The 27,914-nt window shown below is 42.9% G+C and overlaps 1 protein-coding gene across 1 annotated transcript in view; it reads right to left on the reverse strand.

The window, feature by feature from the left end:
* The window catches only part of hcn2b (hyperpolarization activated cyclic nucleotide-gated potassium channel 2b), a 112,203-nt gene that overhangs the window by 48,824 nt on the left and 35,465 nt on the right, over positions 1 to 27,914 (reverse strand). Inside the window, exons 3-4 of the mRNA XM_055658901.1 lie at positions 10,799 to 10,960; positions 5,697 to 5,915 (exon numbers count right to left, since the gene is read on the reverse strand). Of these exons, the coding sequence (XP_055514876.1) occupies positions 5,697 to 5,915; positions 10,799 to 10,960 (381 nt within the window). The remainder of the gene's footprint in view (positions 1 to 5,696; positions 5,916 to 10,798; positions 10,961 to 27,914) is intronic.

The raw sequence follows: 27,914 nt of genomic DNA on the forward strand, positions 1-27,914 counted from the left end.
GAGGATACGGCAATTTTGAAATGTTGACTTTGAAAAGGAATTAACATTAAGCTTCCCTCCACATTACCTCTCTCTCTTTGGCTCTCCTCTCCCGATGACAGATTTAATAGGAAGGTTAGAAATACCACTAGGCTCTGCTTGGTTTAGTTTAGAGACACAACGCAGAAACAGGCCCTTCATCCCACCGAGTCCGCGCCGACCACCAATCCCCGCACACGAACACTATTCGATACAAACTAGGGACAACTTACAATTTTACCAAGCTAATCGGCCAATAAACCTGTACGTGTTTGGAGTGTGGGAGGTAACTGGAGCACCTGGGGAAAACCCACGCGGTCACAGGGAGAAAGTACAAACTCCGTACACAGCACCCTTAGTTAGGATCAAACCCAGTTTTCTTGCGCTGTAAGGCAGCAACTCTACTGGTGCCACCGTGCCATCCTGCCACTAATAAGTGAACCAGTCAATGTTAGCATCCCACCTCCTTGTTCTCTTTCTGAAAATCTACCAAAGTCTTGAATATACTTCATCACTGACCATCCACACTTCTCTCACTCACTTAGACTCGAGACCCTCTGAAAAATGCAACTACTCTTCACTTCAGCCTAAATGGCTGACTGACTGTTTCTCTTGAGACCATGCCTTTTTAATGCAGCTGCTCCAGTTTGAGGAAGTGGTGTCTCAGTTTCTCTCCTGACAATCCTTCAAAGAAAATCATGCATACATTTTCCACATCTAACAATAGCCCAGAGCCCTACGTGTCTTCACTGGGCCAATGAAGCTTTCTGTGCGGTTAGAAAGAGTTTCAAAGCTCATAAGTCTCCCCCTGCCATAGAGCCGTGGAAGAGGCATCACATTCAAAAATAATAATGTACTTATCACACACCACACACACATACACATACACGTGCACACACAAACACACAAATATTACACACAAACATCACATACACATACACGCACACATACATGCATACACGCACATACACACACAAACATAAACACACACATGAAGACCAGACACACACATCAAAAACATTTTAATATGCTAATAATCAAACTTTGAACATTTAGAGTCATAGAGCTGTAGAACATGAAAACAAGCCCTTCAGTCCACCTTGTCCATGCTGACCAAGTTGGCATATTGGGCTAGTCCCATTTGCCTTCATTTGGCCCATAACCCTATAAAGCCTTCCTATCCATATGCCTTTCCAAAATGTATTTTAAAAAGTCATAATTGTATCTATTTTTATAATCTTTAACCCTTATGGAAAAAAACATGTGTTCACTTTATCCATGCCCCTCATGACCCTGTACACCTCAATAAGGTCACCCCTAAGCCTCATGTTCATAAGTTGTAGGAGCAGAACTAGGCCATTCGGCCCATCAAGTCCACTCTGTCATTCTATCGTGACTGATTTATCTTTCCCACTCAACCCCATTCTCCTGCCTTCTCCCCATAACCCTTGATACCCTCACCAATCAAGAAGCTTCCTCCTAAGCTTCAAAGGAAATAAAATCCAAGCTAATTCCAACCTCTCCCTATAGCTCCAGCCCAGAAACCCTGGCAGATCCTAGTGAATCTCTTCTGCATATTTTCCTCCTTAATGACATCGCGTTTTGTGCGATTTGAATTTGTAGACTTTGTCGTTGATCTACCTTACCTGTGGCATTGCCCCCATTTGAGCACATTGTAGAAGAGTTCTGGACTGTGCTGGTTTTGGGAACCTTGATCAGTGTTGCCCCGCACAGTTGGGTTTAGACCATCGACAGAGGATCGGTGTAGGAGACAGTTGTCTCCACTGCACAAATGTAAAAAGCCCCTTCTCACCCCATGCCCTGCCACTCCCCTCCCCCAAGCAGATCAAATCTGAATGGTTGAAGTCCATGGGGGGTAACGTAAATTAATTGCACTTGGTTTATAAAGTATCCAAATCTTCCAAAGATTTCTAACTGAAATTAGTAGGTGATTACCTGCTTGAGGTAATCTACTTGATTAGTACAGTTATGGGGGGAAAGCAGGAGAATGAGGTTGAGAGGGAAAGATAGATAAGCCGTGATTGAATGGCGGGGTAGATTAGATGGGCCGAATGGTTTACTTCAACTCCTAGGGCTTATGAACTTGAGGGAGCTCCGTTGATTTGATGCAGACTCAGTCCACATTCTAGCTCTCGATTTGTACTTGATCTTTAGTATCAGAAGGTCACATAATCCGCTTTGCAACATTGTTAATGGTGTAATGTGAATATGCCATCAATGACCTTTCTCCCCATTTTCTCTTTGAAAGGCTGTCAGGCCTATATTTCTATCTTATTATAACTGAGTCCTCAAAAGGTCAGTCCATTGGATTTTTTCTGTGTTGCTTCCCCGATCTAAATGCCTCCACTTGCTCTCTGTGTTCCGAAATGAATACAAAACTCTCATTGCGTACTTCCCAATTAACAAAATGCCCACTGGATTCTCAACAAAGTAACTTTGGTATCTTTAGTTAATCCTCAAAACATACATCAGTCCAATTTAATTTGATTGGAAGACCCTTCTTATCGCTCGGTAGACAAAAGAACTGGAGAAACTCAGCGGGTGAGGCAGCATCTATGGAGCGCAGGAAATAGGCAACGTTTCAGGCCGAAACCCTTCTTCAGACCTTCTTATTGCTCAACTGGTAATTCCAGAATTTCCCTGATTTGTACGAATCGGACACTCCAAGCCACTGGGAGTGTTCTTCCGACGCCAGAGTACCTGAAACATTGGGCCCTCGGCGACTGCGGAGGCCTCAAATAGGTCCCCGACCACGGGTGGACGAGAGGAAGAGTGCTGAACTTTTATTGCCTTCCCTCACAGTGGGAAACGTTGATTCTGCTTTGGGGGATGTTTTATGTTATATGTTAATTGTGTGCTGCATGGTAACTCAAATTTCACTGCACCAATTGGTGTATGTGACAATAAATGTCCTTTGTCCTTTCAAAAGGACACCAAGTACTGGAGTAATTCAGCGGGTCAAGCAACATCTCTTGGAAACATGGATAGGTGACGTATCAGGATGGGACCCTTCTTCAGATCCACTGAGTAACATCCAGCACTTTGTGTCCTTTTGTTTGAGCCAGTACCTGCAGATCCTTGTTTCTACATAAAAACTCCTCTCACGTTGTCTCACAGTTAAACATTCAGTTTGTTCTGTTAGACATGCTACACTAGCAGATCCTCGTGAGTAAAATCCAGCACTTTGAAATGTGAACACATTTTTCAATGCTATTCAGTACCTGCAGATCCTTGTTTACCCTAGGAAAACTCCACTCACCTGAATTTTATCTCACAGTTAAACTCTACCAAGCTCAGTTTGTTCCTGTTAGGTTTACATTTTCTACACTAGTCGTGTCTAATTTCCCCCCGCTCGGGTACCATGTCCCACACATTCTCCATTTCAATGCTATTCCGTAATGAAACCGTCTCCCCCACCTGGTTTGCCCCTAGGAGGGGGCTGTGGAATAGGCAGGACCACTTTCCATAGGGCGGATGAGCTTTAGTTTTAACGGCCGTATATACTCAATACCAAGCTGCGATTTGTCGTAATGGAAGGAACATAGAAAGCATAGAAACATAGAAAGCGGTTAGGTCCAGGAGTGGAGGACAGGGATTCGTCCAACACCGTTCCCGTCGGAAACCAGCACCACTGTGTCGAGCAATGCACCTCAGTACCATTCAATATATGAAGATTTTGCATGAAGTTCAAATCCAACTCAAATGTAAAAGAACATACCAGTGCTTCTTCTCCATACCCCCAGCTGATCCCCAGTTAGCCACAAGGGCCTTGTTATATGACAGGTTTTCATGTCTTATAGGATAATGAACTGGCCTGCAAGGTACCCTCTGTGGCAGAGTTCCTAGATTGATTCATGGATACCACTCTCAAAGCGTGAAAAAAGGCAGTTCTTCTGATCTCTATTCAGGTTTATTTTTATGATGACGTAGAAGGATGCAATTCAGCCATCATGTCAATGTCGGGGGGCAACAGACAATTCAATATTTCCCTTTACTGGTACCCTGTAATCCCGTGCTACCTTCTCCATGGTCGGGTAGTCGGCGACTAAACCGTCTCCCCCACCTGGTTTGCCAGGTGAGGAGGGGGCTGTGGACCCCCGGCAGGACCAAAAACAAGACCTGCCATAGGGCGGATGAGCTTCTAGCGAGTTAACGGCCGTCCACACTTCAATAGAAGTTGCGATCACTGTCGTACATAACATTGGAAGGAACGATGATAAAGCACACACACCAAAATCCTATACTTCCAGCGGTGGAAGTCCACAGGAACTGGAGGACAGAGATGTGTGGTGCGTCCAACACCGTTCCCGTCGGAAACCAGCACCACTGTGTCGCTAATGTATTCAATGATGATGAATGAAGGAAATGAACACCTCAGTACCATATGTGTATATGAAGATTTTGCATTAAGTTCAAATCAAGACACAAATGTAAAAGAACATTATTTCAGTGCTTCTTCTATTACAATATAAGCTGGTCAGCTGGTTCCTTCTGTCCAGTTTCACATCCATTCTCAAGTTTTGTCTTGTTATATGACAGGTTTTCATGTCTTGTTATAGGATAGGTTTTCATGCAGAAATGTGTGCAAGGTTACGTTGGAGCCAAGATGTTCCTAACATTGTGAAGGTTTACATGGATACCACTTCTCAAAGAGAATCAAAATCAGGCAGGGTATTCCTGCTGAGAAACAATATTCACCACTGTTTACTTACCCACTTATGATGACGTAGAAGGATGTAATTCAGCCCATCTAGTCAATGCCAGCTCGCAACAGACAATTCAATATTTCCCTTTCTGTTGCCCTGCAACTTATTCGCTCCCATATGTCTACCAATGTTGTCTTGCTGGTATTTTTACCACTTAAACTCGACTAAAGGGCAACGCGGGGGCAGCGGCAGTAGAGTTGTTGTCTAACAGCTATGAGACCCGTTAGGTCAGGGAATACGAAAGTCTGAGCCTTTGCGATCGCCCTGGGTGATTTTGCACACGGTCCTAACACTCAGCACAGGTTTGTAGGTTAATTGTTAAAATTGTAAATTGGCCCTAATGCGTTCCCTGCGCATGGTGCGGGTATCGCTGCTCGGCATGGGAGTGGGCCGATAGGTTTATCTCTAGAGTGAAGGGGAAACAGTGTGGAATCAGGAATCTACAGGGGTAACAATTTCCCAGCACAAAGTCCCACTGGTAGATGTCCATGGAACAAGCTGCCTAGAGGACCTGTAGTTACTTAAACGAGGGGATGGGAGCTATCCTCCTCTGCCATTTTCCATACAAACCAGTTAGGTGAAAAAGTTACCCCTCGGATGGGAACCTATGTCCTCTGATCCTCGATTCCCCTACTCTGGGTAAAAGACTCTGTGCATCTACACGATCTATTCCTCTCATGATTTTGTATACCTCTATAAGATCTCCCCTCATCCTCATATGCTCCATGGAATCGAGACTCTGCGTACCTAACCTATCCCTATAGCCCACACCCTCTAGTCCTAAACTAAACTAAAATTAATAAACTCCACACAGGCGGCCAGGATAGTCAGGATCGATCCTGGGTCTCTGACGTGTAAGGGAGCAACGCTACCACTGCACCAGTGTGCCACCTATGTACAATATTAAGCAGACATTACCACCAGCCCAACACACGTCTATCATCGTCCTACCTTTTCTTGGTATTGACGGCGGGAGGAATCCAAGGACTGGATGAGAGCAGTTGCATGACCAATGAACATGGCGTAGCAGGTGGCACCCACTATCATGCTGAGCATTGTCAGCCAGATGTCGGACATGCTCTGCGGAGCCTGCCGTCCATACCCTATGCACAGCATGTGGCTCATGGCTTTAAACAGCGCATAGGAGTAGAGCTCGCTCCAAGAATTATTCTGTGCAGGAAAGAAGATTGAAAACAGTAAATCCCAAAAATGTGAAAATACACATTAATTACATTTGTTGTAGGAAGGAACTGCAGATGCTAGTTTAAACTAAAGGTAGACACAAAATGCTGGAGTAACTCAACAGGACAGGCAGCATCTATGGAGAGAAGCAATGGGTGACGTTTCGGGTTGAGGCCTTTCTTTTCTGTAGTTTAGTTTAGTTACAGCGTGGAAACAGACCCTCGGCCCACCTAGTCCGCACCAAAACAATCACCCCGTACACTAGTTCCATCCTGCACACTCGGGACAATTTGCAGAAGCCAATTAACCTCCAAACCTGTACGTGTTTGGAACGTAGGTGGAAACCGGAGCACCCTGTGCAAATTCCCTACAGACAGCACCGCAGAGTCAGGATCGAACCCACGACTCTGAAGCTGTAAGGCAGCAACTCTACCGCTGTATCACCGTGCCACCCTATAGTCGTCTCTGCCTCTGTTTGCACTTTTGACATTTGAAAGTCAGAAGCCAGCCAATTATAAAAAGGCCACTGCTAGTTAACCTGATATATTTAGATATTAAAAGGTATGAAAAAGAAATTACAGTTAACAGGAGATTATGGTCAAAGCAAAAGGCAGCCAAGAAAGGGTTACGAGCATTTGAAAGCATCATATATCATCTTCCCGATGGGGTTACTGATTCTGGATGAGAGAAACCCTTGAGCCAGTGGACAGTGTTCCCTTGGGCAATGGAAAAGGATAAATCACTACACAGAGATTGATGAATTTTAAACACTATTGTCTTTAAAGGGAAAGAAGATGAGTGCCTGGAATGTACTGCTGGAGTTGGTGATTGAGGCAGATAAAATATTTTTTTTTAAGAAACTTTTGGATAGGCATATGGATATGCAAGGAATGGAGGGATATGGATTATGGGCATGTCGATAAGAGATGGCCATCCTTCATGTTCGGCACAGACATTATGGGCCGAAGGGCCTGTCCTTGTGCTGTACCGTTTTATATTCTACCGGCGCCTACTTAATTATTGATCCAAGTTTAAAATGTCTTTAAAAATCCTGCTTGATGCAAACAGCTCAATGGTTTAACTGAACCAGATGCCAATGGTGTCAATGTATCAGGCGAGCTCTTTGTAAGACGTGCTCAGAGAGAAAGAAGTAAACAATAAAGAATTTTAGATGTCTTCATATTTAACGCTCTGTGAACTTTGTTTTTAAAGCAGCGTTGATTTCAACTTGAAAATGTCGAAGTCAGAACTACACAGTTTTTTTTCCAAAGGGTTAACTTCAGTTGAATCACTTACAAAGTGGGGATTGGACAATTCCAATTATCTTATCGAAACAAGGAACTGCAGATGCTGGCAACAGATGAGCGGAGGTCTGATTCAAACTGATATATAACCTGATCAGTTCCCCTGAAGGGCTGATTGATTTTTCATTGATTTATCTATTTCTATTTTTCGATTTATTTATTTTTCGGGATTTGAGCATCAGGGAAAGGTCAGCATTTACTGGACTTTTATTACTGTCCTTGATACGGTAATGATGAGATGCCTTCTTGCACTGCTGCAGTCCTTCTAAAGTGTCCCCGACCCGAAACGTCATCTATCGATGTTCTCCAGAGATGCTGCCTGACCCGCTGAGCTACTCCAGCACTTTGTGCCCTTTCCAATTATCTTATGCTGAGCTACATTCTCTCCCCTTTGACTTGAGCTAGAATGGACCATGTTAATTTCACTGATAGAATAATTTAAGTTGCAATCTTTAAAAAAAAAATTATTAAAAATTGACTATCAGGAAACGAGCTTGAACAGCATTTTGATAGCACTGTAGGAGGATTACTGATACATGCATCAAACATCTTTGCACCACATTTAATTCATGCCTGATATTTAACGACAATATTTATATGGAGTGAATAATGTCCATTTTATTATTTTTAGATACCAAGTCTTCATCTACTTGGAAGTATTAAAGTTGATAGGACACTAAGGACAAAAAGTATTAAATGTCATTGAATCTACCACCTACAATATATATGTCCAATCTCTCAGCCAAATGGGATAGAAGGTATGGACATTTGTAAATGAAGATATAATTTTTTTTTTAATCACTCTGGTTCTTGTATCCTTATGGTAAAACTTTAACATTCATGCTAATAGGTAGGGATTATTTTCATAATAATGCAAGTGCTATCAGTCTAAATAATTAAATTTAGGAAAAAACTGCAGATGCTCGAAACCTGAAATAAAAAGCATGACATTATTAAATAGCAGGTCAGGCAGCATCTGTGGAAAGAACAACTTAACATTTTATTTGCACAGTGGCATAGCTGGTGGAGCAGCTCCCAAAGACATGGGTTCAATCCTGACTTTGGGTGCTGTCTGTATGGAGTTTGCACGTTCCCCTGAGACCACGTGAGTTTCTTTCGGGCACTCTGGTTACCTCACACTTCCCAAAGACGTGTGGATTTGTACGTTAATTTGCCTCTGTAAATTGCCTCTTAATGCATAGGGAGTCATTGTGATAATGGGATAACATAGAACTAGCGCGACCAGGTTATCGACGGTCAGTATGGCTTTGGTGGGCCAAAGGGTCTGTTTTCATGCTGTGTCGTTCAATCAATTTCAAGTTGATGACCCCTTATCAGTTCCTCCTTACCTTAATTTGCTTGGGTTTGTTTACTTGGTATAAGTTTGAATTGCCCCTAGTGGATGTAGGATTGTGTTAATGTGTGGGGATCGCTGGTTGGTGTGGACTCGGTGGGTCGAAGGGCCCGCTTCTGCACTGTATCTCTAAACTAAACTAAACTTTGTGTTTTCAATTTCAAAATTAATTTAGGGAGTTTGGAGGGCGTCACAGTGGCGCAACATTGGAGTTGCTGCCTTACAGCGCCCGAGACCCGGGCTCGATACTGACTACAGGTGCTGTCTATACGGAGTTTGTACCTTCTCCCTGTGACCACGTGGGTTTTCTCTGGGTGCTCCGGTTTCCTCCCACACTCCAAAGTCATACAGACTTAATTGGCTTTGGTAAGTTGAAAATAATTGGTCCTAGTGTGTGTCGGTTAGTGTACTGGGTGATTGCTGGTCGGGCCTGTTTCCATCTCTCTAAACTGTAAAGTCTAAATTACCAGTTATCTGCCATTTTCAATTATCACCATGGGAACATCTTGATGAAGGCAAATAATAGAAATCTTCAGTGAAAGCAAAAGAGGACAAAGAGAATTAGTGATGTTAGAAATCCTGGTAATTAGTACTCAGAAGGAGTTCTCTCCTACCACTGAGCCCAACCCAGGAGGGACTATTTTAGTTTTAATGCGATGTAACATGAAGTCTGAGCTGCTGGTAGGGCAATGCGATCGGATTCACTTACTTTAATTATGATGAAGTCTCATCTTCACAGCATGGGCAAAGAAAAATTGTTTTCTTATTTAATATTATAAAGCATGCTCTGAAGAAAATATTGCATAATTGCAGTCTATCCTAAGTCACATTGTAGAGGTAAAATGATTTGCTTGTTAAGATGACATTTTATTGCTATTGGCATTGGTCTATTGATGCAATTAAATCAGATCATACTATACATGAGCACGATCATGCAGCACCCAAGTATAACAGGTCGTGCAAAGGGAAAAATACCAGAGTGTAGACAATAGTGTTACAGCATTGTATTGGTCCAGCTGCAGAGATTATCATCAATTTGTGTTCAGGACAACCTCCTTATCAATTCCCCACCCATCACCGTATTTGTTGGACAGGGACTAGTCCATCACATTGAATTAACCATGACCTGTTACAGACCTGAAGATTGGTATCAGGTAGCTTTTTAGCATTCAGTTTTGGTGCATGAAGTTATTGCTTTCTCAAATCTTCACACATCCCTCCTATCATGGGGCAGCACAGTGGTGCAGCAGTATAGTTGCTGCCTTATGCCCCTGTCCCACTTAGGAAACCTGAACGGAAACCTCTGGAGACTTTGCGCCCCAGCCTAGGTTTCCGTGCGGTTCCCGGAGGTGTCCGGAGGTTTGTCAGTCTCCCTAATGGTCGAAGGTCGTTTCCGCTTCTTCTATGTTCCGGCGATTATTTCAAAAAATTCAAAACCGCCACGACTAAAAATAGGTTGCAGTTTTAAAAACCGGTAATTTTTTAGTCTAAGCCGGTTGCGATGCTAGTTGAAGGTAAGACCTTCCACTACCTGCAACCTCCGGCAACCACCTGCAACCTCCGGCAACCACCTGCAACCTCCATTTTCGACCATTAGGGAGACTGACAAAAACCTCCGGGAACCGCACAGAAACCTTGGGTGGGGCGCAAAGTCTCCAGAGGTTTCTGTTCAAGTTTCCTAAGTGGGACAGGGGCATTACAGTGCCAGAGACCCGGGTTCGATTCTGAATACGGGTGCTGTCTGTGCGGAGTTTGTACGTTCTCCCCATGACCTGCGTGGGTTTTCTCCGGGTGCTCTGGGTTCCTCCCACACTCTAAAGACATACAGGTTTGTAGGTTAATTGGCTTCAGTAAAATTGTAAATTGTTCCCAGTGCAATTAAATAATATGGTGTTAATAGGATAGTGTTAATGTGTGAGGATCGGTAGTCGGCGCAGACTCGGCGGGCTGAAGGGCCTGTTTCTGCGCTGTATCTCTAAACTCTAATCTGGATTTGGGGAGGGAGACATAGGAAAAATATTCCTATTTTAAAAAATTGGAAATTGGAAATTCAATGGTCATGCAGTTGAGTTGTAAACTACCCAAGTGGAATATGAGGTGCTGCTCCTCCATTTTGCGTGTGGCCTCAAACTGGCAATGTAGGAGGCCGAGGACAGAAAGTCCAGCCAAGATTACAAAATAATGGTTCATATTAAAGCTAAATTTCTACTTACCACCATTTTATTTAAAGACACCCAACAATCAGTTGGAAAGTCTTGTAGCAAGGGCACCAGAAACTGCAGACATCCATCCCAGTGGCACAGAAGAAGCATCATTCCAATTAGATTAAATATTCTCATCACCGCACTGGCAAGGTCATAAGTCATGTGGAATATCTTTTGGCAAGAGAAAGAAATGTAGATGTAATTACAGTCTTTGCTTTCATGTTCCAAAACATTGCGACGCAAGAGATAATTGGAAAGTAAAATGCAAATGTGAAAATTTGCACAAGTGCCATCCATAAAGCAACTAAAATTAAAATCTGGCAATTAACACCGGAGCCTTCAATTGTTTATCAGCTTAAATTAATGGGTGTTTCATTCACAAAGATAGCCATAAGCATTGATTAATTCCAACAAATTCAGATACACTAACATTACACAAAATAACAATCTCTGCAGATGCTGTGCACAATTATTTCTAAATAAAGAATACAAATTATCATTTTATTAATATTACAATATTAATATTACAATAAAAATCAAATAAATATTACATGGCGAGCGAAGTAATAATATTCATTACATATATAACATGTTTCTAATTGCAACTTAAGAAAGTCTTGTAATCTTAGAGCAGATTTATTAATCCAAAATATGAATAATATATTTATTGCAACTTTTATATTATTTCTAAATATCTTAAGCCTGCCTACGAAAATAATTAGAAATACCTTCTTAATTCATATTTAAATAAATCAGAGACAGACAGACAGACAGATAGACAGACGGACAGACAGACAGACAGACAGTTAGAACATTTAAGAAGCATAAAGACATTTTGTATAACTTAAGTAAACTCGTAAACTCTTATATATTGCCTTGTCCCTGATTATTATTTGCATAATCTGAAATTGAATTAAATATAGCTATCCATGTACTGACTTGCTTCAGTTTGCTCTGCAGTTTAATTATTATCAGTTTTTGCCTCTAATAATTCCCACCAAATCTTTCACAATAAATATTTTTGACGTGAATATAGTTTAAAATAAAATGCCATTCAAATAACTGTTTCAATGTTTAGAAGACACAGTTATATATCAGATAGTAAAGAAAATGAATGAAAATTTACACAATGGGATTATGTTCGGCTGTAATTTCAGAAATTGGAACAGACAGTACCACGTAGGAGGCAGATATAATTCAGCGTGAAAACATTAATATGAAGTTTAAACATTCATGACGCAGCTATATAGGACTTTGGGTCGGCTACATGTGGAGTATTATGTGCGGTTCTGGTTGCCCCATTACAGAAGAGACGGGGAGGCTTTGGAGAGGGTGCAGCGGAGGTTTAGCGGAATGCTGCCTGAATTAGAGGACTTCAGCTACAGGGAGAGGTTGAATAAACTTGGATTGTTTTCTCTGGAGCGTCGGAGGATGAGAAAAAACTTGATAGAAGTATATAAAATGATGGACATGGTAGACAGTCAGAACCTTTCTCCCAGGGGGGAAAATGTCCAACACTAGAGGGCATAAGGTGAGAGGGGGAATGTTTATTGGAGATGTGCGGGCAAGTTTTTTTTACACAGAGAGTGGTGAATGCCTGGAACGCACTTCCAGGGGTGGGGTGGTGTTTGAGAAGCTTTTACAGGAAGGATGTGCTGGCTATGGAGAGGGTCCAGAGGAGGTTTACAAGAAAGATCCCAGGAATTAGTAGGTTAACCTATGATAAGTGTTTGTCGGCACTGGGCCTGCACTCACTGGAGTTTAGAAGAATGAGGGAGGACCTGATTGAAACGTACAGAATAGTGGAAGGCTTGGATAGAGTAGATGTGGAGAGGATGTTTGCACTAGTGGGAGAGTTCAGGACTAGAGATCATATCCTCAGAATTAAAGGACGATCTTTTAGGAAGGAGATGAGGTGAAATTTCTAGAGTCAGAGGGTGGTGAATCTGTGGAATTCTTTGCCACAGAAGGCTATGGAGGCCAAGTCAGAGGATATTTTTAAGGCAGAGATAGATTAAGGATTCGTGATTAGTACAGGTGTCAGAGGCTATGGGGAGATGGCAGGAGAATGGGGTTAGGAGAGAGAGATAGATCAGCCATGATTGAGTGGCGGAATAGACTTGATAGGCCGAATGTCCTAATTCTACTCCTATTCCTTATGACCTTATGAGCTTAGATAGGCACATGGAAGTGCAGGGAAGAGAAGGGTATGGATCATGTACAAGCAGATGACAATCAGTTGAACTTGGCATCATGTTCAGCACAGATATTATGGGCCTACGACCCCATTCCTGTGCTATTCTGTCCCGTGTTCTCTGAGGAAGAACAACTAGTCCAGGAATTAAATTAAGAGGAAGTAGATTTTTTGGTTCCTAAATTACAAAATAATTTCTTCCCTGACACTGGATCCAATTCAGTGACCCTTTCACAAGTTTTAATTATTAATAGATATGCAATTTCCCATTGTAACCAACGTGATCTCAACTCAACACAAGCCACCACAGTGGACAGCAAGCCCTTATTGAAAACTGGCAGATCTGGGCAGGCACAGCATCAAGATGCAGGATGATTTGGTGGTAGGAAGATAGCTGGAATGTTGGAATAGGGGTGAAGAAATGGGAAGGAAGTCCAATATACCACTGACCACTCCTCATTGCTACAAATATAATTTTCCAAGCTCCCTCTTGAGGCCTCTATTTCAGGATCACGTTATTCCCTTCATCATGTATCTGTGTACTGTGGGTGGCTTGATTGTGGTCATGTATTGTCTTTCCACTGAGGGGTTAGCATGCAACAAACCCTTTTCACTCTACCTCGATACACGTGACAATAAACTAAACTAAACTAACTCTCACTTCTTGATTTTCCAGCAAAGTTGGTAATCAGGAGACCCGCAAAATGGCAGATGCTGGAATCTTGAGAAAAACACAAAGAGCTGGTGTAACTTGGTGGGTCAGGCAGCATCTGTGGAGGGAAGGGATAGATGATGTTTCCATGCTGTAACTCTAAAGTCTAAAGTCTAAGCCTTTCACCGTGTCTTCGTACATGAAACAATAATGAACTTAAAAATAGCAATAAGTGTGTGATGTTGAGGATATAAGGTCACGGCTAATAGGGTGCTGAGAGTTGTAGGACAACTGTTCAAAATCCCTGTCAATTATTTGGATGGAAGGATCGACTACATTCAAGTTTGATGAAGAGACAAAGAGAGTTGGGAGAAGTAGGTCGGGAGGTGTCAGAGGATGTTGACAGTTTATATGAATGTTTGAGGACACGATCGATGGAATATAGCTTGGAAAATATTAAGTCAATGACTCTTGCAACCCCCCCCCCCCCCCCTCCGCCCCATAAAAACATTATATATTATTGGTGAGGGATTAGAAAGGGTTGGTATTCAGAGGGATCTGGTTAACTTTTTGCACAAATCACAGAAAGTTAATATGTGGGTGTGGCAAATAATCAGGAAGGCATGTTGGTACGGACTTTGTTGTAAGAGGATTTGAATGCAAAGGGTACTGGAATTAGTTAGGGCCATGGTGATAGTTTCAAGAACTCATAGTTCCAAGCTATATTCCAACATGCCTACCACCAAATCCTGCTTGATGCTGTGCCTGCCCAGATCTGCCAGAATATGGTATTAAGGTCTGTTCTCCATAGTATGGAAGGATATACTTGCAAATATAATGAAGGTTGACCAGATTGTGAGAAAAGGGGTGTCAAAATGGTTAAAAGAAAATGTTGGAGTAACTCAGTGGGTCAGGCAGCAACTGTTTAGGGTCGTTTAGGGTCGGGACCCTTCTTTAGTTTGAAGAAGAGTTCCAACCCGAAATGCTGCCTATCCATTCCCTCCATAGAAGCAGCCTGACCCGCTGAGTTACTCCAGCACTTTGTGCTTTGCTTGAGATTCCAGCATCCTTGTGTCAGAAAGGCTAACCAGATTGATCTGTGGGATGGGAGGATTGTCCGATCAAGAATACTGTAGTAGACTAGGCCGATGCACTGTAAAGCCAAGAAATATCTAGATTCTTATTTGATAAGTTAAATGCAGTGATGATAGAAACATAGAAATTAGGTGCAGGAGTAGGCCATTCGGCCCTTCGAGCCTGCACCGCCATTCAATATGATCATGGCTGATCATCCAACTCAGTATCCCGTACCTGCCTTCTCTCCATACCCCCTGATCCCCTTAGCCACAAGGGCCACATCTAACTCCCTCTTAAATATAGCCAATGAACTGGCCTCAACTACCTCTGTGGCAGAGAGTTCCAGAGATTCACCACTCTCTGTGTGAAAAAAAGTTCTTCTCATCTCGGTTTTAAAGGATTTCCCCCTTATCCTTAAGCTGTGACCCCTTGTCCTGGACTTCCCTAACATCGGGAACAATCTTCCTGCATCTAGCCTGTCCAACCCCCTTAAGAATGTTGTAAGTTTCTATAAGATCCCCTCTCAATCTCCTAAATTCTAGAGAGTATTCCAAGCTATCCAGTCTTTCATCAGAAAGTCCTGACATCCCAGGAATCAGTCTGGTGAACCGTCTCTGCACTCCCTCTATGGCAATAATGTCCTTCCTCAGATTTGGAGACCAAAACTGTACGCAATACTCCAGGTGTGGTCTCACCAAGACCCTGTACAACTGCAGTAAAGCCCTGCTCCTATACTCAAATCCTTTTGTAATGAAAGCTAACATACCATTTTCTTTCTTTACTGCCTGCTGCACCTGCATGCCTACCTTCAATGACTGGTGTACCATGACACCCAGATCTCGCTGCATCCCCCCTTTCCCAATCAGCCACCATCGACATGATATTTCCCTTAGCTGGGGTGTCTGGAACTTGGGGTCACAATCACAAAATAAGAGGCAATGATAAACTGTGATGTGTAGAAAGGTCTTCACCCTGTGGGGAGTGAATCTAGTGGAGGCTCCGTCACTCAGCATATTGAAGATAGAGACTAATAGATTCTTATAGAGGCCAATGAATCTATAAATCGTGTTAAAGAATTATGTTGTTAGTTAGGAAAGTGGTATTGAGGTAATAGATCATACCATGATGCTGTAGAATCAGGTGTAAGGGGCTGTTTTGTCCAAGTCTGCTTATCTTTCTTATAAATGAGGGCACATGCAAAAGACTATGGTTTACTGAGTGACAGATAATGCTGGATATCTTATTATGCCACGTATCTGCACTGCCAATGATATCCCAAAGTGGACCCCACTCTTTATGGCATAACACTGGGGAAACCCAATTCAGATTCTGCACCGGAATAACACACAACTGAAGATGTCCACAATATCAGTCAGGATGTAGGTCTGTATATTAGGATATCTAAATTTCTGGGGGGTAAAAATATTTTAGTTTAGTGCTTAACATTTTTCATGATTTTGATGTCTTTTTTATGCATTTTACTTATTTTCTTGTTTTATTTTTATAAGGAACATTTCTTTAAATCATTTAGTTCCACTTCAATATTTTTTAAGAGATTCATTAGACATCCGCCCAAACTCTTTAGTTCCCTTTCTGGATAGGAAATAAAAGTCCCGCAAGTTTCATGTGAACGTGCAAACCATCGACCAGCATCGAGAAAATATCGGAGATGTGATTGGAATCCAGCGGAATCTGCACAGTTATGGTTTTAGTCACTGACCCAGATATAACCGTAAATGTTTTCCATGATAGTAATTTCTGGGTCATTGCATTAAATCAAACTTACAGATAGAGAAGTTGAAGATAACCATTTCTGATTAAACGTCACAACTGGATAAATTCACCTGCAAGGACAGCTCCAGCAATACCCAGGAAGCTCAGCGCCATAAGCTCACGTTCATAAGACATAGGAACAGAATTAGGCCATTCAGCCCTTCGAGTCTACTCTGCCATTCAATCATTGCCGATCTATCTTTCCAACTTAGCCCCATTCTCCTGCCTTCTCCCCATAACTGTTGACACCCTTAAAGCCCTGTCCCACTGTACGAGTTCATCCAAGAGTTCTCCCGAGTTTGCCCTGATTCGAACTCGGAGATTTACGGTAATGGCCGCTCGTAAGTACTCGGGGCTCTCGTGGACATTTTTCAACATGTTGGAAAATCTTCACGAGTGTTCCCGAGCTTACTGCGTTTCCCGAGTACCTGCCGCTGGCGTTAGGAGCCGGTAAGAGACGTCCCCGAGCTCCGACGTACCCGCTACGTTCATTCTACGTGCTTACCATGAGTTAGATTTTTTTTTTAAACTTAGGAGAGCACTTGAATTAGCTCGTACAGTGGGACAGGGCTATAACAAATCAGGAACCCACCAATCTCTGCTTTAAAAGTACACATTGATTTCTATGTAGGACAATGGATAGACACAAAATGCTGGAGTAACTCAGCGGGCCAGGCTGCATCTCTGGATAGAAGGAACGGGTGACGTTTTGTGTCAAGACCCTTAGTGTCAAGACAAGCAGCTTTATTGACCATCAACCATGCTAAACATTCATTCCCTTCATTGCAGTGGCTCCATTGCACATCAAGAATCAAGAGTGTTTAATCATCATATGCACAGGTAACATAAAAATAAATTACTACTTGCTGCAGCTTAATATATTTCTGCAAATTAAGTAAAGTGCAGAAATATATATATACAATCATTAATAATACAATAAATAAATAATCAGTAAAAATGAGATAACCAGACCTTAATAGTCCAAAACACTTCTGTGGTGAAACTAAAACAAGGTTTATATTCGATCATAGTTGCTGAGGTAAGGTTGTGGTCAGGATTGTGCAGTGGATTCCAGGAACCTGAGGGTTGTTGGGAAGAAGTTGTTCTTGAACCTGGTGATCGCAGTTTTAAGCTCCTGCATCTTCTTCCCGGTCATCACACAAAATGAAAGCATGGCTAAGGCGGTGTGGGGTCTTTGATGATATTGGCTGCCATTTTGAGGCAGTGCTTCCTTCCACGGTGGGGAGGTCAGTACCTGTGATGCACTGGGCAATGTCTGAGCAAAAAAAACATTTTCTGCAGCCCCCTTCGTAACATCTATATCTACAAAATATATGCAATTACTCACCCAGCCTACACCAGCAGCGCCTTCCAAACCTGTACATCTACCACCAAGAAGGACAAGGGTAGCAAGCACGCAGAAACACCAGCTCCTGCAGGTTTGTCTCTGAGTCATACCCCAACCTGATTTGGAAATACACTGTCTTTCTGTCATCAACACAGTGTCTACATCATTGAACTCCTTACCCAACAATAGTAAGAGAATCCTTTCACCAGAAGGACAGTAACCAAAGTTCAGTTTAGTTTAGAGATACAGAGTGGAAACAGGCCCTTAGATCCACTGAGTCCCCGCACACCAATACTTCCCTATACACATTAGGGACAATTTTACATTTATACTAATACCAATGAATCTAAAAACCTGTATGTCATTGGAGTGTGGGAGGAAACCAAAGATCTCGGAGAAAACCCACGCAGGTCACGGGGAGAATGTACAAAGTCCGTACAGACAAGCACCCGTAATCAGGATCAAACCCGGGTCTCTGGCGCTGTAAGGCAGTAACTTTACCGCTACACCACTGTGCCAAAAGTCCAATAAATGCTGACCTTTCCCAAATGCTCAAATCCTGATAAAATAAATAAGTGGAAAAATAGAAATGGAAAAATAAATGAAAAATCAATCAGCATATCAGGGAACCTTGTTTGAGGTCATCTCTTGCCGGCCCTGGTTTGTCCTGTTTTTTTCCTAGCTTTAACTCCCCCCCTCTTCCCCACTATTTCAATCAGTCTGAAGAAGGCTCCTGACCTAAAACGTCACCTATCCATTTTCTCCAGAGATGCTGCCTGACCCGCTTGAGTTACGCCAGCACTTTGTGTCTACCTTTGGAAAATAACTTGTTGCTTGGCCAATCTCATAGCCGACAGTGGCATTTTTAATCATCTTGAAATCACTACTCCACCGATATTAGCGTTAAATATTTCAAGAGAAGATTATACCTAATTATTTTCAACCAGTTTAATCCCTCTGTTAAAACATTAAAGAAAATTGCACAGTTATTTCAAGATGGATACGAACAAACATTACGTGTGAGTTCTTTAATCAGTGCAGACTTAACGTACAGGGTGTGAATACTTTCTGCAGCTTCTGAGACGTAGACAGCAACCAATCAAATAAACAGTGCCTAGCAACAGAAGGAACACTGGTGATGGTTTTGATGGAGGTTCTGCATTCGACCATCTGTGTTCAATGTGAAGCACTTCCTGTTGTGTATCCATTTCCCAGCAACAAGTCACCACCAGAGTCACAGCATCAAGATCACATTGCACTGATTACATCAATTATATACAATATGAAGACATCATTTTGCTGCATTAATACTAAACATATTTTCAGTTTCTTTAGTCAGAGGGGTGAATCTGAGGAATTCATTACCACAGACGGCTGTGGAGGCCAAGTCATGAGGTATTTTTAAGACGCACATTGTCGGATTCTTGATTACTAAAGGGCCTGTCCCACTTAGGCGATTTTTTTAGGCGATTTTTTTAGGCGGCTACAGGTGACTCAGCTGACGCCACATGGTCACCAGGGTGTCGCCTGTATGGTCGTGAGTCGTCTCCTCAGTCGCCCAAAGAGTCGTAGCGTTTTTCTGGTCACCGCTGGATTTTGTAATGTTCAAACATTTTCGGCGACAGTCAGTGCCAGTGGGCTTGACGCCAATGAGTGTAGCTTGACTTCTCCTGACGTAGGTGCTGCCGTAGGTTGTCGCCAGGTGACTAAGGTTGTCGCTGGTGCTGGCTTTGGTGAATTCTATTGATAACTACTTATGTCAACCTACGTCAACCGGCAACAGGCACCGGTGACTGAATTGTCTTCAGTCGTCGCCGGCAGGGTCGTGGTTTGTCATAGCTTGTCCGCAACCTGCTATGACTATGACAGTCGCCGGTATCACCAAAAAAATCGCCTAAGTGGGACAGGCCCTTAAGGATGTCAGAAGTTATGGGGAGAAGGCAGGACATTGGGGTTGAGAGGGAAAGATAGATCAGCCATGATTGAATGGCAGAGTAGACTTGATGGGCCAAATGGCCTAATTCTGCTCCTATAATGTATGAACTGATGAGTACAAAGACGGAAGAACCTGGGCAACACAGTGGAGCAGCTGGCAGAGCATCAGGCACCTGGGTTCGATCCTGACCTCAGGTGCTGTCTGCATGGGGTTTGCATGTTCTCCATGTGACATGTGGGTTTCCCCCAGTTGCTACAGTTTCCACCCATATCCCAAAGACATGCAGATTAATAGATTAACCAGCCTCTGTAAAATTCCCCAAGAGGGCAGGGAATGGATGTGAAAGTGGAATAACATAGAACTAGTGTGAACGGGTGATCGATGGTCGGCGTGGACTCGGTGCTGTACTTGTCAATTAAAAGAATTGCTCTCAACAGAGGTACAAGAGTTTTCAAAAAAATGGCAACACGAGATCAAAGTTCAAACTTGCAAACTAATCACTAAAATAAGCAAAAATTACAATTTTGCTTTGTATCACATTTAGAAAAACGTCACATTTTAATCAAGGCATAATGCAATGTTGCATTTTATCATGGCATAGAACTGAGAGCAGGACTGGAATTGCTAAATCAGAAATAATGTGAGTGTGGGTAAGAGTCTCTATAGGATTGGGGAGTGAAGGAAATGGAAGCAGATGGTGTTACAGAGAATGATGTCAGGAGAATTGGTGAGTGATAATATGTGGGTTTGATTCTCAGCTCACCACAGCTGTCAGTCAGCAATCAGGCAATGGATGACAGAGGTGACAACTGCTCAGAGAATAAATTAATGTGATCACAGGAAAATGGTTGAAAAAAAACCCAATATTTAAAAAATATTTGTGCACCTAAACTGGTGAAATGTTTTAGTCGAGGTAAACTTTATTAATACCTGAGGGCCAAATTTACTGAAAGGTCATTGTTTTTTGTCAATTGTTGAAAGTTACGTAACGGCTTTGGTTTAAGTTTAGATTTTAGAGATACAGGTTGGAAATAGGCTCTTCGGCCCAATTAGTCCATGCCGACCATCGATCACTCATTCACACTAGTTCTATGTTGTACCAATTTTTCATTCACTCCCTAAACACTTGGGGCAGTTTTTATTTTGCATAAAGGTCAATTTAACTACAAATCCGCACGTCTTTGGAATGTGGGAGGAAACTGGAGCACCTGGAGGAAACCAACGCAGTCACAGGGGGAACATGAGGACAGCGCAGTGGCGCAGCTGTAGAATTGCTGCCTTACGGTGCCAGAGACCCGGGTTCGATCCTGACCTTGGGTGCTGTCTGTACGGAGTTTGCACGTTCTTCCTATGGCCTCATATTGTTTTCTCTGGGTGCTCCGGTTTCCTCCCACATCCCAAAGACATCCAGGAATGTAGGTTAAATGGCATCCGTAAATTTCTCCTAGTGTGTAGTGTATGGGTGATCGATGATCGGCACAGACTCTGTGGGCTGAAGGGCCTGTTTCCATGCTGTATCTCTAAACTAAAAAAGGTAAGAATGACATATTACCTTCCTTGAGGGCATTACTGAATTTTACCACAACCCAGTAGCTTCATGGCAAACGTTACTGAAGTTAGCTTTCACCCTCCTTCAAATTCCCGATTTATTTAAGTGCTTGATCATTTATTTCCAAAGCTAGGTTTTAAACTCACATCGCTGGGTCAATGGTCCAGAACACTGACTGCTAGTCTAGCAAGTTAACCTGTATTTGACCACACAGCACAGGAAACCATTAAATAATACAGTAAAACCTGGTATAATGCATATCAAAGTTAATATTTTCACAGCATATCCACGTTCTGCAAGTCACCCATGCTTTCAACATGCCTTCACCAGGATGTTACCTGGCTTTGCAGGCATGAGTTATAGAGGAGAAGTTGGATATATTGTATTGATTTTCTTTGCAGCATAGGAGGTTAAGGGGTGACCTTACTGACGTGTAAAAAATCATGAGGGGCATGGATAAAGTGGACGCTCATTACTTTATTTCCAGGATAGATGTTTCTAAAACTAGAGGGCATAGGCTTTGGATGAGAGGGTAGAGACTTAAAAGGGACCTCAGGGGCAACCTTTTCACTCAGAATGTAACCTATACTTGGATTGAGCTGCCAGAGGAAGCTATAGAAGTGGATCCAATTACAACAGTTGAAAGACATAGGTAGACACAAAATGCTGGAGTAACTCAGCGGGTGAGGCAGCATCTCTGGAGAGAAGGAATGGCCGATGTTTCGGGTCCAGACCCTTCTTCAGACCGATGTCAGGGGAGGGGGGCTGGACAAAGATAGAATGTAGGTGGAGACAGCAAGATTAGTGGGAGAACTGGGAATGGGATGGAGAGGGAAAGCAAGGGCTACCTGAAGTTAGAGAAGTCAATGTTCATACCGCTGGGGAGTAAACTACCCAAGCGAAATATGAGGAGCTGTTCCTCCAATTTGCGCTGGGCCTCACTCTGACAATGGAGGAGGCCCAGGACAGAAAGGACAGTTTGGGATTGGGAAGGGGAGTTGAAGTGCTGAGACACCGGGAGATCAGGTAGGTTAAGACGGACTTAGCGGAGGTGTTCGGTAAAACGATCGCCGAGCCTGCGCTTGGTCTCGCCGATGTAGAGAAGTTGACACCTGGAACAGTGGATACCGTGGATGAGGTTGGAGGAAGTGCAAGTGAGCCTCTGCCTCACCTGGAAAGACTGTTTGGGTCCTTGGATGGAGTCGAGGGGGAGGTAAAGGGACAGGTGTTGCATCTCCTGCGGTTGCAGGGGTAAGTACCTGGGGAGGGAGTTTCGGATGGAACGGTCTCTGCGAAACTGTCAAGTTCTGACAGTTGAAAGACATATATGGATAGGAAGGGTTTCGAGGGATATGGGCCAAATGCAAGTGAATGGGACTAGCCAAATATGCTAACTTGGTCGGCATGAACAAGTTATGCCTGCACAAGGTATGAAAACTGTACAGCTCTATGACTCCATGACTCTATCTCCGTGAAGTATGTTTCCACGTGATTTAAAGGGCACTCCTGAGATTAGTCCAGATGTTGCGTCACCAATGTTCTGTGTATTCCAGCATCTGCAGCTTCTTACATCTCACTAATTTTATATTCCAATCCCCTCACCCTCATTCCTAATTGTGTTCCCGTATCCTCGCCTTTTGTGAAGCATTCACCAGGAAGCCTAAATTCTACTGCAATTTGAGCTTTGCAGTCTCTCACCATTTAGATATGAGATGGTCAGAGGGGATAGCTCTAAGGTGAGAGGGTGAAGGTTAAAAGGAGATGTGCTGGGTAAGTTTTTCACGATGGGGAGTGGTGGGTGCCTGGAATACACTGCCAGGGGTGGTGGTGAAAGCAGATACAATAGCAATATTTAAGAGGCTTTTAGATAGGCACATGGTCATGCAGGGAACTGAGGTACATGGATCACTTGTAGGCAGTAAAGATTAGTTTAACTTGACATCATGTTGGACAGGGACATTGTTGGCTGAATGGCCTGTTCCTGTGTTGTACTGTTCAATGTTTTATATTCTAATGTGCTTGTTTTTATTAAAAAGTATTACCACCTTGGTTGAATTACCAACAGTGTCCAATGTCCTACAAATTGGGCAGAATGGTAGCACATTGCCAGAGACTTTGGTTCGATCCTGAATATGCATCCTGTCTGTATGGAGTTTGTAAGTTCTCTCTGTGACTGCATGGGTTTTCTCCGGGAGCTCCGGTTTCCTCCCGCATTCCAAAGGCATACAAATTTGTAAATTGTAAATTGGCCCTAGTGTGTCGGATAGTGCTAGTGTACAGGGATCGCTGGCGGCACGGACCCAGTGGGCCGAAGGGCCTGTTTCGCACCGTATCTCCAAACTAAACCAAACAAAAAGTGATAAGGAAAAATTTGTAACGTGCAGATAAATCTTCTAATTCTTTAATGCAGATTCATGGGTTACAAAATGCTTCACAGAAATGTTTAATTCTGTTATGTCCATACCTCAATACCTCAACACTTTGGTTCCTGGCTCATTATTTAAAATCAGTTTCCACACAGGGACAGACGCTGGAGGTTTCAGTGTGTGCTATTTTTTATAAAGAATGAATTTACAATTTTATTAAGTGACACAATGAGGATATTTTACTGCAGGGGGGAAGCCAACATTTTATAACTGGAAACCTATCTTTGAGATTAGCCAGAAAAATAACCACTTTTGGTGCCGTCTCTTAGTTAATGTAACTATCTGATTTCTCAATTCCAGACGGTCCAAGATCACAGGACCGCATAGTTGTAGAGTTAGAATCATAGAGTCATATAGATTAGAAACAGGTACTTCAGTCCAACTTGCCAACGTCGACCAACGTGCCCCATCTACACTAGTCCCACCTGCCCAAGCTTGGCCCATATCCCTCTAAACCTATCCTAACCATGTACCTGTCGAAATGTCTCTTAATACACTGTTATGCTAGTATCAGTGATCCTGGTACAACTTGAACATTGCAGTGGTTCACCCAATGTTAACATGCAGGAAGTATACAGAAACAATGTGTTACCTTGCAATAACAATATCCATTGTATAGCTTGGTTACTATAGCAAACATCCCTCGGCTCTTCAGAAGAGAGTTATTAACCAACGATGCAGAGTCCCATGAGAGATATTAGGGCAAATGAACAAACGATTTGTCAGAGGTAGGTTATATGAAGTGGCGCTGGAGGGGAATGTTGGTACAGAGTTGAGGGGACAGCCAGAGGAGAGGTCAGAGAGCATGGCTGATAATGCCATTGCAACTTAATTTTGGGAATAACCATGAAGCCAGAATTAGAGAAGTGCCGATATTTAGAAGAGTTGTAAGGTTGGAAGTGGTGGCAAGAAAATGGTGGTGGTTGAAAACAAGGTTGGAAGATTTAGAACCAAGCTATAATAAACAAGGAGTTCACACAGGTCAAATGTAATTGGTGCTAGTTTGGACACTGGCAGTAAAATGTTGGAATGTGTGTGTGTGTTTAGTTTAGTTTATTGTCACATGTACCAAAGTACAGTGGGAAGCTTTTGTTGTGTGAACAAAGGGTGGTGGATCTGTGGAACAAGCTGCCAGAGAAAGTAGTTGAGGCAGGGACTATCACAACATTTAAGATGCAATTAGACAGGTACATGGTTAGGACAAGCCTTAGAGGGTTATGGGCCAAACGCAGGCAAGTGGAACTAGAGAAGATCGGACATGTTGGTTGATGTGGGCAAGTTGGGCCGAAGGGCCTGGTTCCACACTGTGTAACTCCATAACTATGACTAACTAGTCAGCGGTTTCCACCCACATTCCAAAGACGTGCAGGTTTGTCGGTTAATTGGCTTCTGTAAATTGTCCCTCGTGTGTAGTATAGTACAGGTGATGGTGGTCGACAAGGACTTGGTGGGTTGAAGGGCCTGTTTCCACGCTGTATATCTTTAAAAAAAACTAAGATCACACATATAGGAACAAGGAACTGCAGATGCTGGTTTACACAAAAGGAGAGGAGAGGCAGGACAAAGAGTGGTAGGTAGACAGATGATTTCCCCCCTACTACAATCAGTCTGGAGAAGGGTCTAGACCTGAAATGTCACCTATCCACATTCTCCAGAGATGCTGCCAGACCCACTGAGTTACTACAGCACTTTGTGACCTTTTTATAATCCAGGATCTGCAGTTAGCTTAGTTTGGAAACAGACCCTGTGACCCACTGAGTCCAAGCCAACCAGCAATCCACCAGTTCACATCAATTCTACCCTACACCACACTAGGAACAATATACAGAAGCCAATTAACCCACACACCTGAATGTCTTTGGAAAATGGGAGGAAACCAGGGCACTCGGAGAAAACCCATGCGGTCAGAGAGAACATTCAAACTCCACACAGACAGCACCAGAGGTGTGGATCGAACCTGGGTCTCCGGTGCTGTGAAGCAGCAGCTCTTCCAATGCTGCCCATAAAGTTCCTTGTGTCTACAGTGCCTTCAGCTAAACTGGTTTAGACATAGTGACTGCAAGGTCCGTCATATTATTTATTTTCCCATATAACTTGTTTGGGCTTGCTAGTTCTCATCCGCAGTCTGTATGGTGACAAATATTACGCAGAGTGGAAAATTGAAAATCATAATTAGGCCCTGAATTTAGAAAAAAAAATTATTTTGTTCGCATAAAAACTAATGCATTTGAAAATGAAACTGTCAAAGTATCATCATAAAAAGGGATTATCGTGGCTTGATGCGGGAAGTTCACTGTGGCTCTCATGCCAGTTCACCTGGCTCATGCCAGTTGAGCTGGCAAACAGACTAGGCACTGTCTTAATTCCTGCCGCCCCAGTGCCTGGCATACGTTGGTAATTATATCAGCTGTGACTTTGCGTGACTTGGCACTGAAGTGTCGCCCTTAGTTTGGTATTTGAGCCGAAACTGAGTGCAAGACTCACTCTAAGACACAGCCAGGCTAAAGAGTGTGGTTTGCCTTGATGGAACAGTCTTTAGACTTTAGATTTTAGACTTTAGAGATACAGTGCCCAAACAGACCCTTCGGCCCACCAAGTCCGCACTGACAAGAGGTCACCCCATACACTCGCACTAATCTACACACCAGGGACAAGTTACAATTTACTGAAGCCAATTAACTTGCAAACCTGTACGTCTTTGGAGTGTGGGAGGAAACCGGAGCACCCGGAGAAATATGGTCACAGGGAGAACGTATAAACCCCGTACACTCAGTACCCGTAGTCAGGATCGAACCTGGGTCGCTGGTGCTGTAAGGCAGCAACTCTACCACTGCGCCACTGTGCTGCACAAAGATGCAGAACCAGAATTCCATCTGCCCTATCTGGTCTTATGGCTTCAGTGGAAAAAGAACAGGGGAGTTTAATTTTGTCAAAACATTTATGCCTCAATCAAAATTGGATTATTGTTTGGGAAACTGCAAGATGCAAATTGGTTGCCATGTTTGCGAACAATGCAAGGGACGACATTTCAAAGTCATTCATTTCAGTTCAGTTCAGTTTATTGTCACGTGTACCAAGGTACAGTGAAAAGCGTGCTAATCAGTCAGCTAACCAATTCATTTCCTATAGAATCCTTAAAGCCCTGTCCCACGGTACGAGTTCATTCCAAGAGCTCTCCCGAGTTTGCCCTGATTCGAACTTGGAGATTTACGGTAATGGCCACTCATCGGTACTCGGGGCTCTCGTGGACATTTTTCAACATGTTGAAAAATCCTCACGAGTCTTCCCGTGCTTACCTGCCGTTAGCGAATCTTCCCGAGTACCTGCCGTTAGCATTACGAGCCGCTAAGAGACGTCCCCGAGCTCCGACGTACCCGCTACGTTCATTCTCCGTGCTTACCACAAGTTTGATTTTTTTTAAAACTTGGGAGAGCACTTGGAATGAACTCATACCGTGGGACAGGGTTAGGTTACGTAAGACTCTTTTTTGTACAAATTGCTTCCTTTTTTTCCCCAATTACATTATCATCTCCATAAGAAAAAATAATAATAATTTGATAATGCAGACAAATGAAAAGAGGGTGTTAGAAACTCATGCAAGTTATTTAGTTCAAATAAATTTAACCAGTTTTACAATATCTTGATCCTTTAAAAGAGGCTTTGTAAAAAAAGTTGGTGTTTACAATTTTCACCATCGTTTTCAAATGAATATGTCTGCTTGAGTGAAGCACAAAGTGCTGGAGTAACTCAGTGGGTTGGAGCAGTGTCTGTGGAGGGAATTCCTGTTTTTCCAAATAGAGAAACATGGGATAATGATGTATAAAAAAGATATAAAGTGCCGGCTTAATTCAGCATCTCCTCCAGAGAATGTGGCTTAGGAGGCATTTCAGGTTGAAGCCCAAAATGTCACCAATTCATGTCCCCCAGAGATGCTACCTGACCCGTTCAGCTACTTGACACACTATATATCTTTTCCTGATTTGCCAATCTCAATTGTATCAGACAAGATGTGTAGGAAGGAACTGCAGATGCTGGTTCAAACCAAAGAAAGACACAAAAAGCTGGAGAAACTCAGCGGGTCAGACAGCATCTCTGGAGAAAATGAATAGGTGACATTTCAAATTGAGACCCTTCTTCAGACTGAGAATCAGGAGAAATGGACACGAGAGT

The sequence above is a fragment of the Leucoraja erinacea genome, chromosome 29 (assembly GCF_028641065.1).
Source record: "Leucoraja erinacea ecotype New England chromosome 29, Leri_hhj_1, whole genome shotgun sequence".
Classification (NCBI taxonomy): Eukaryota; Metazoa; Chordata; class Chondrichthyes; order Rajiformes; family Rajidae; genus Leucoraja; species Leucoraja erinaceus.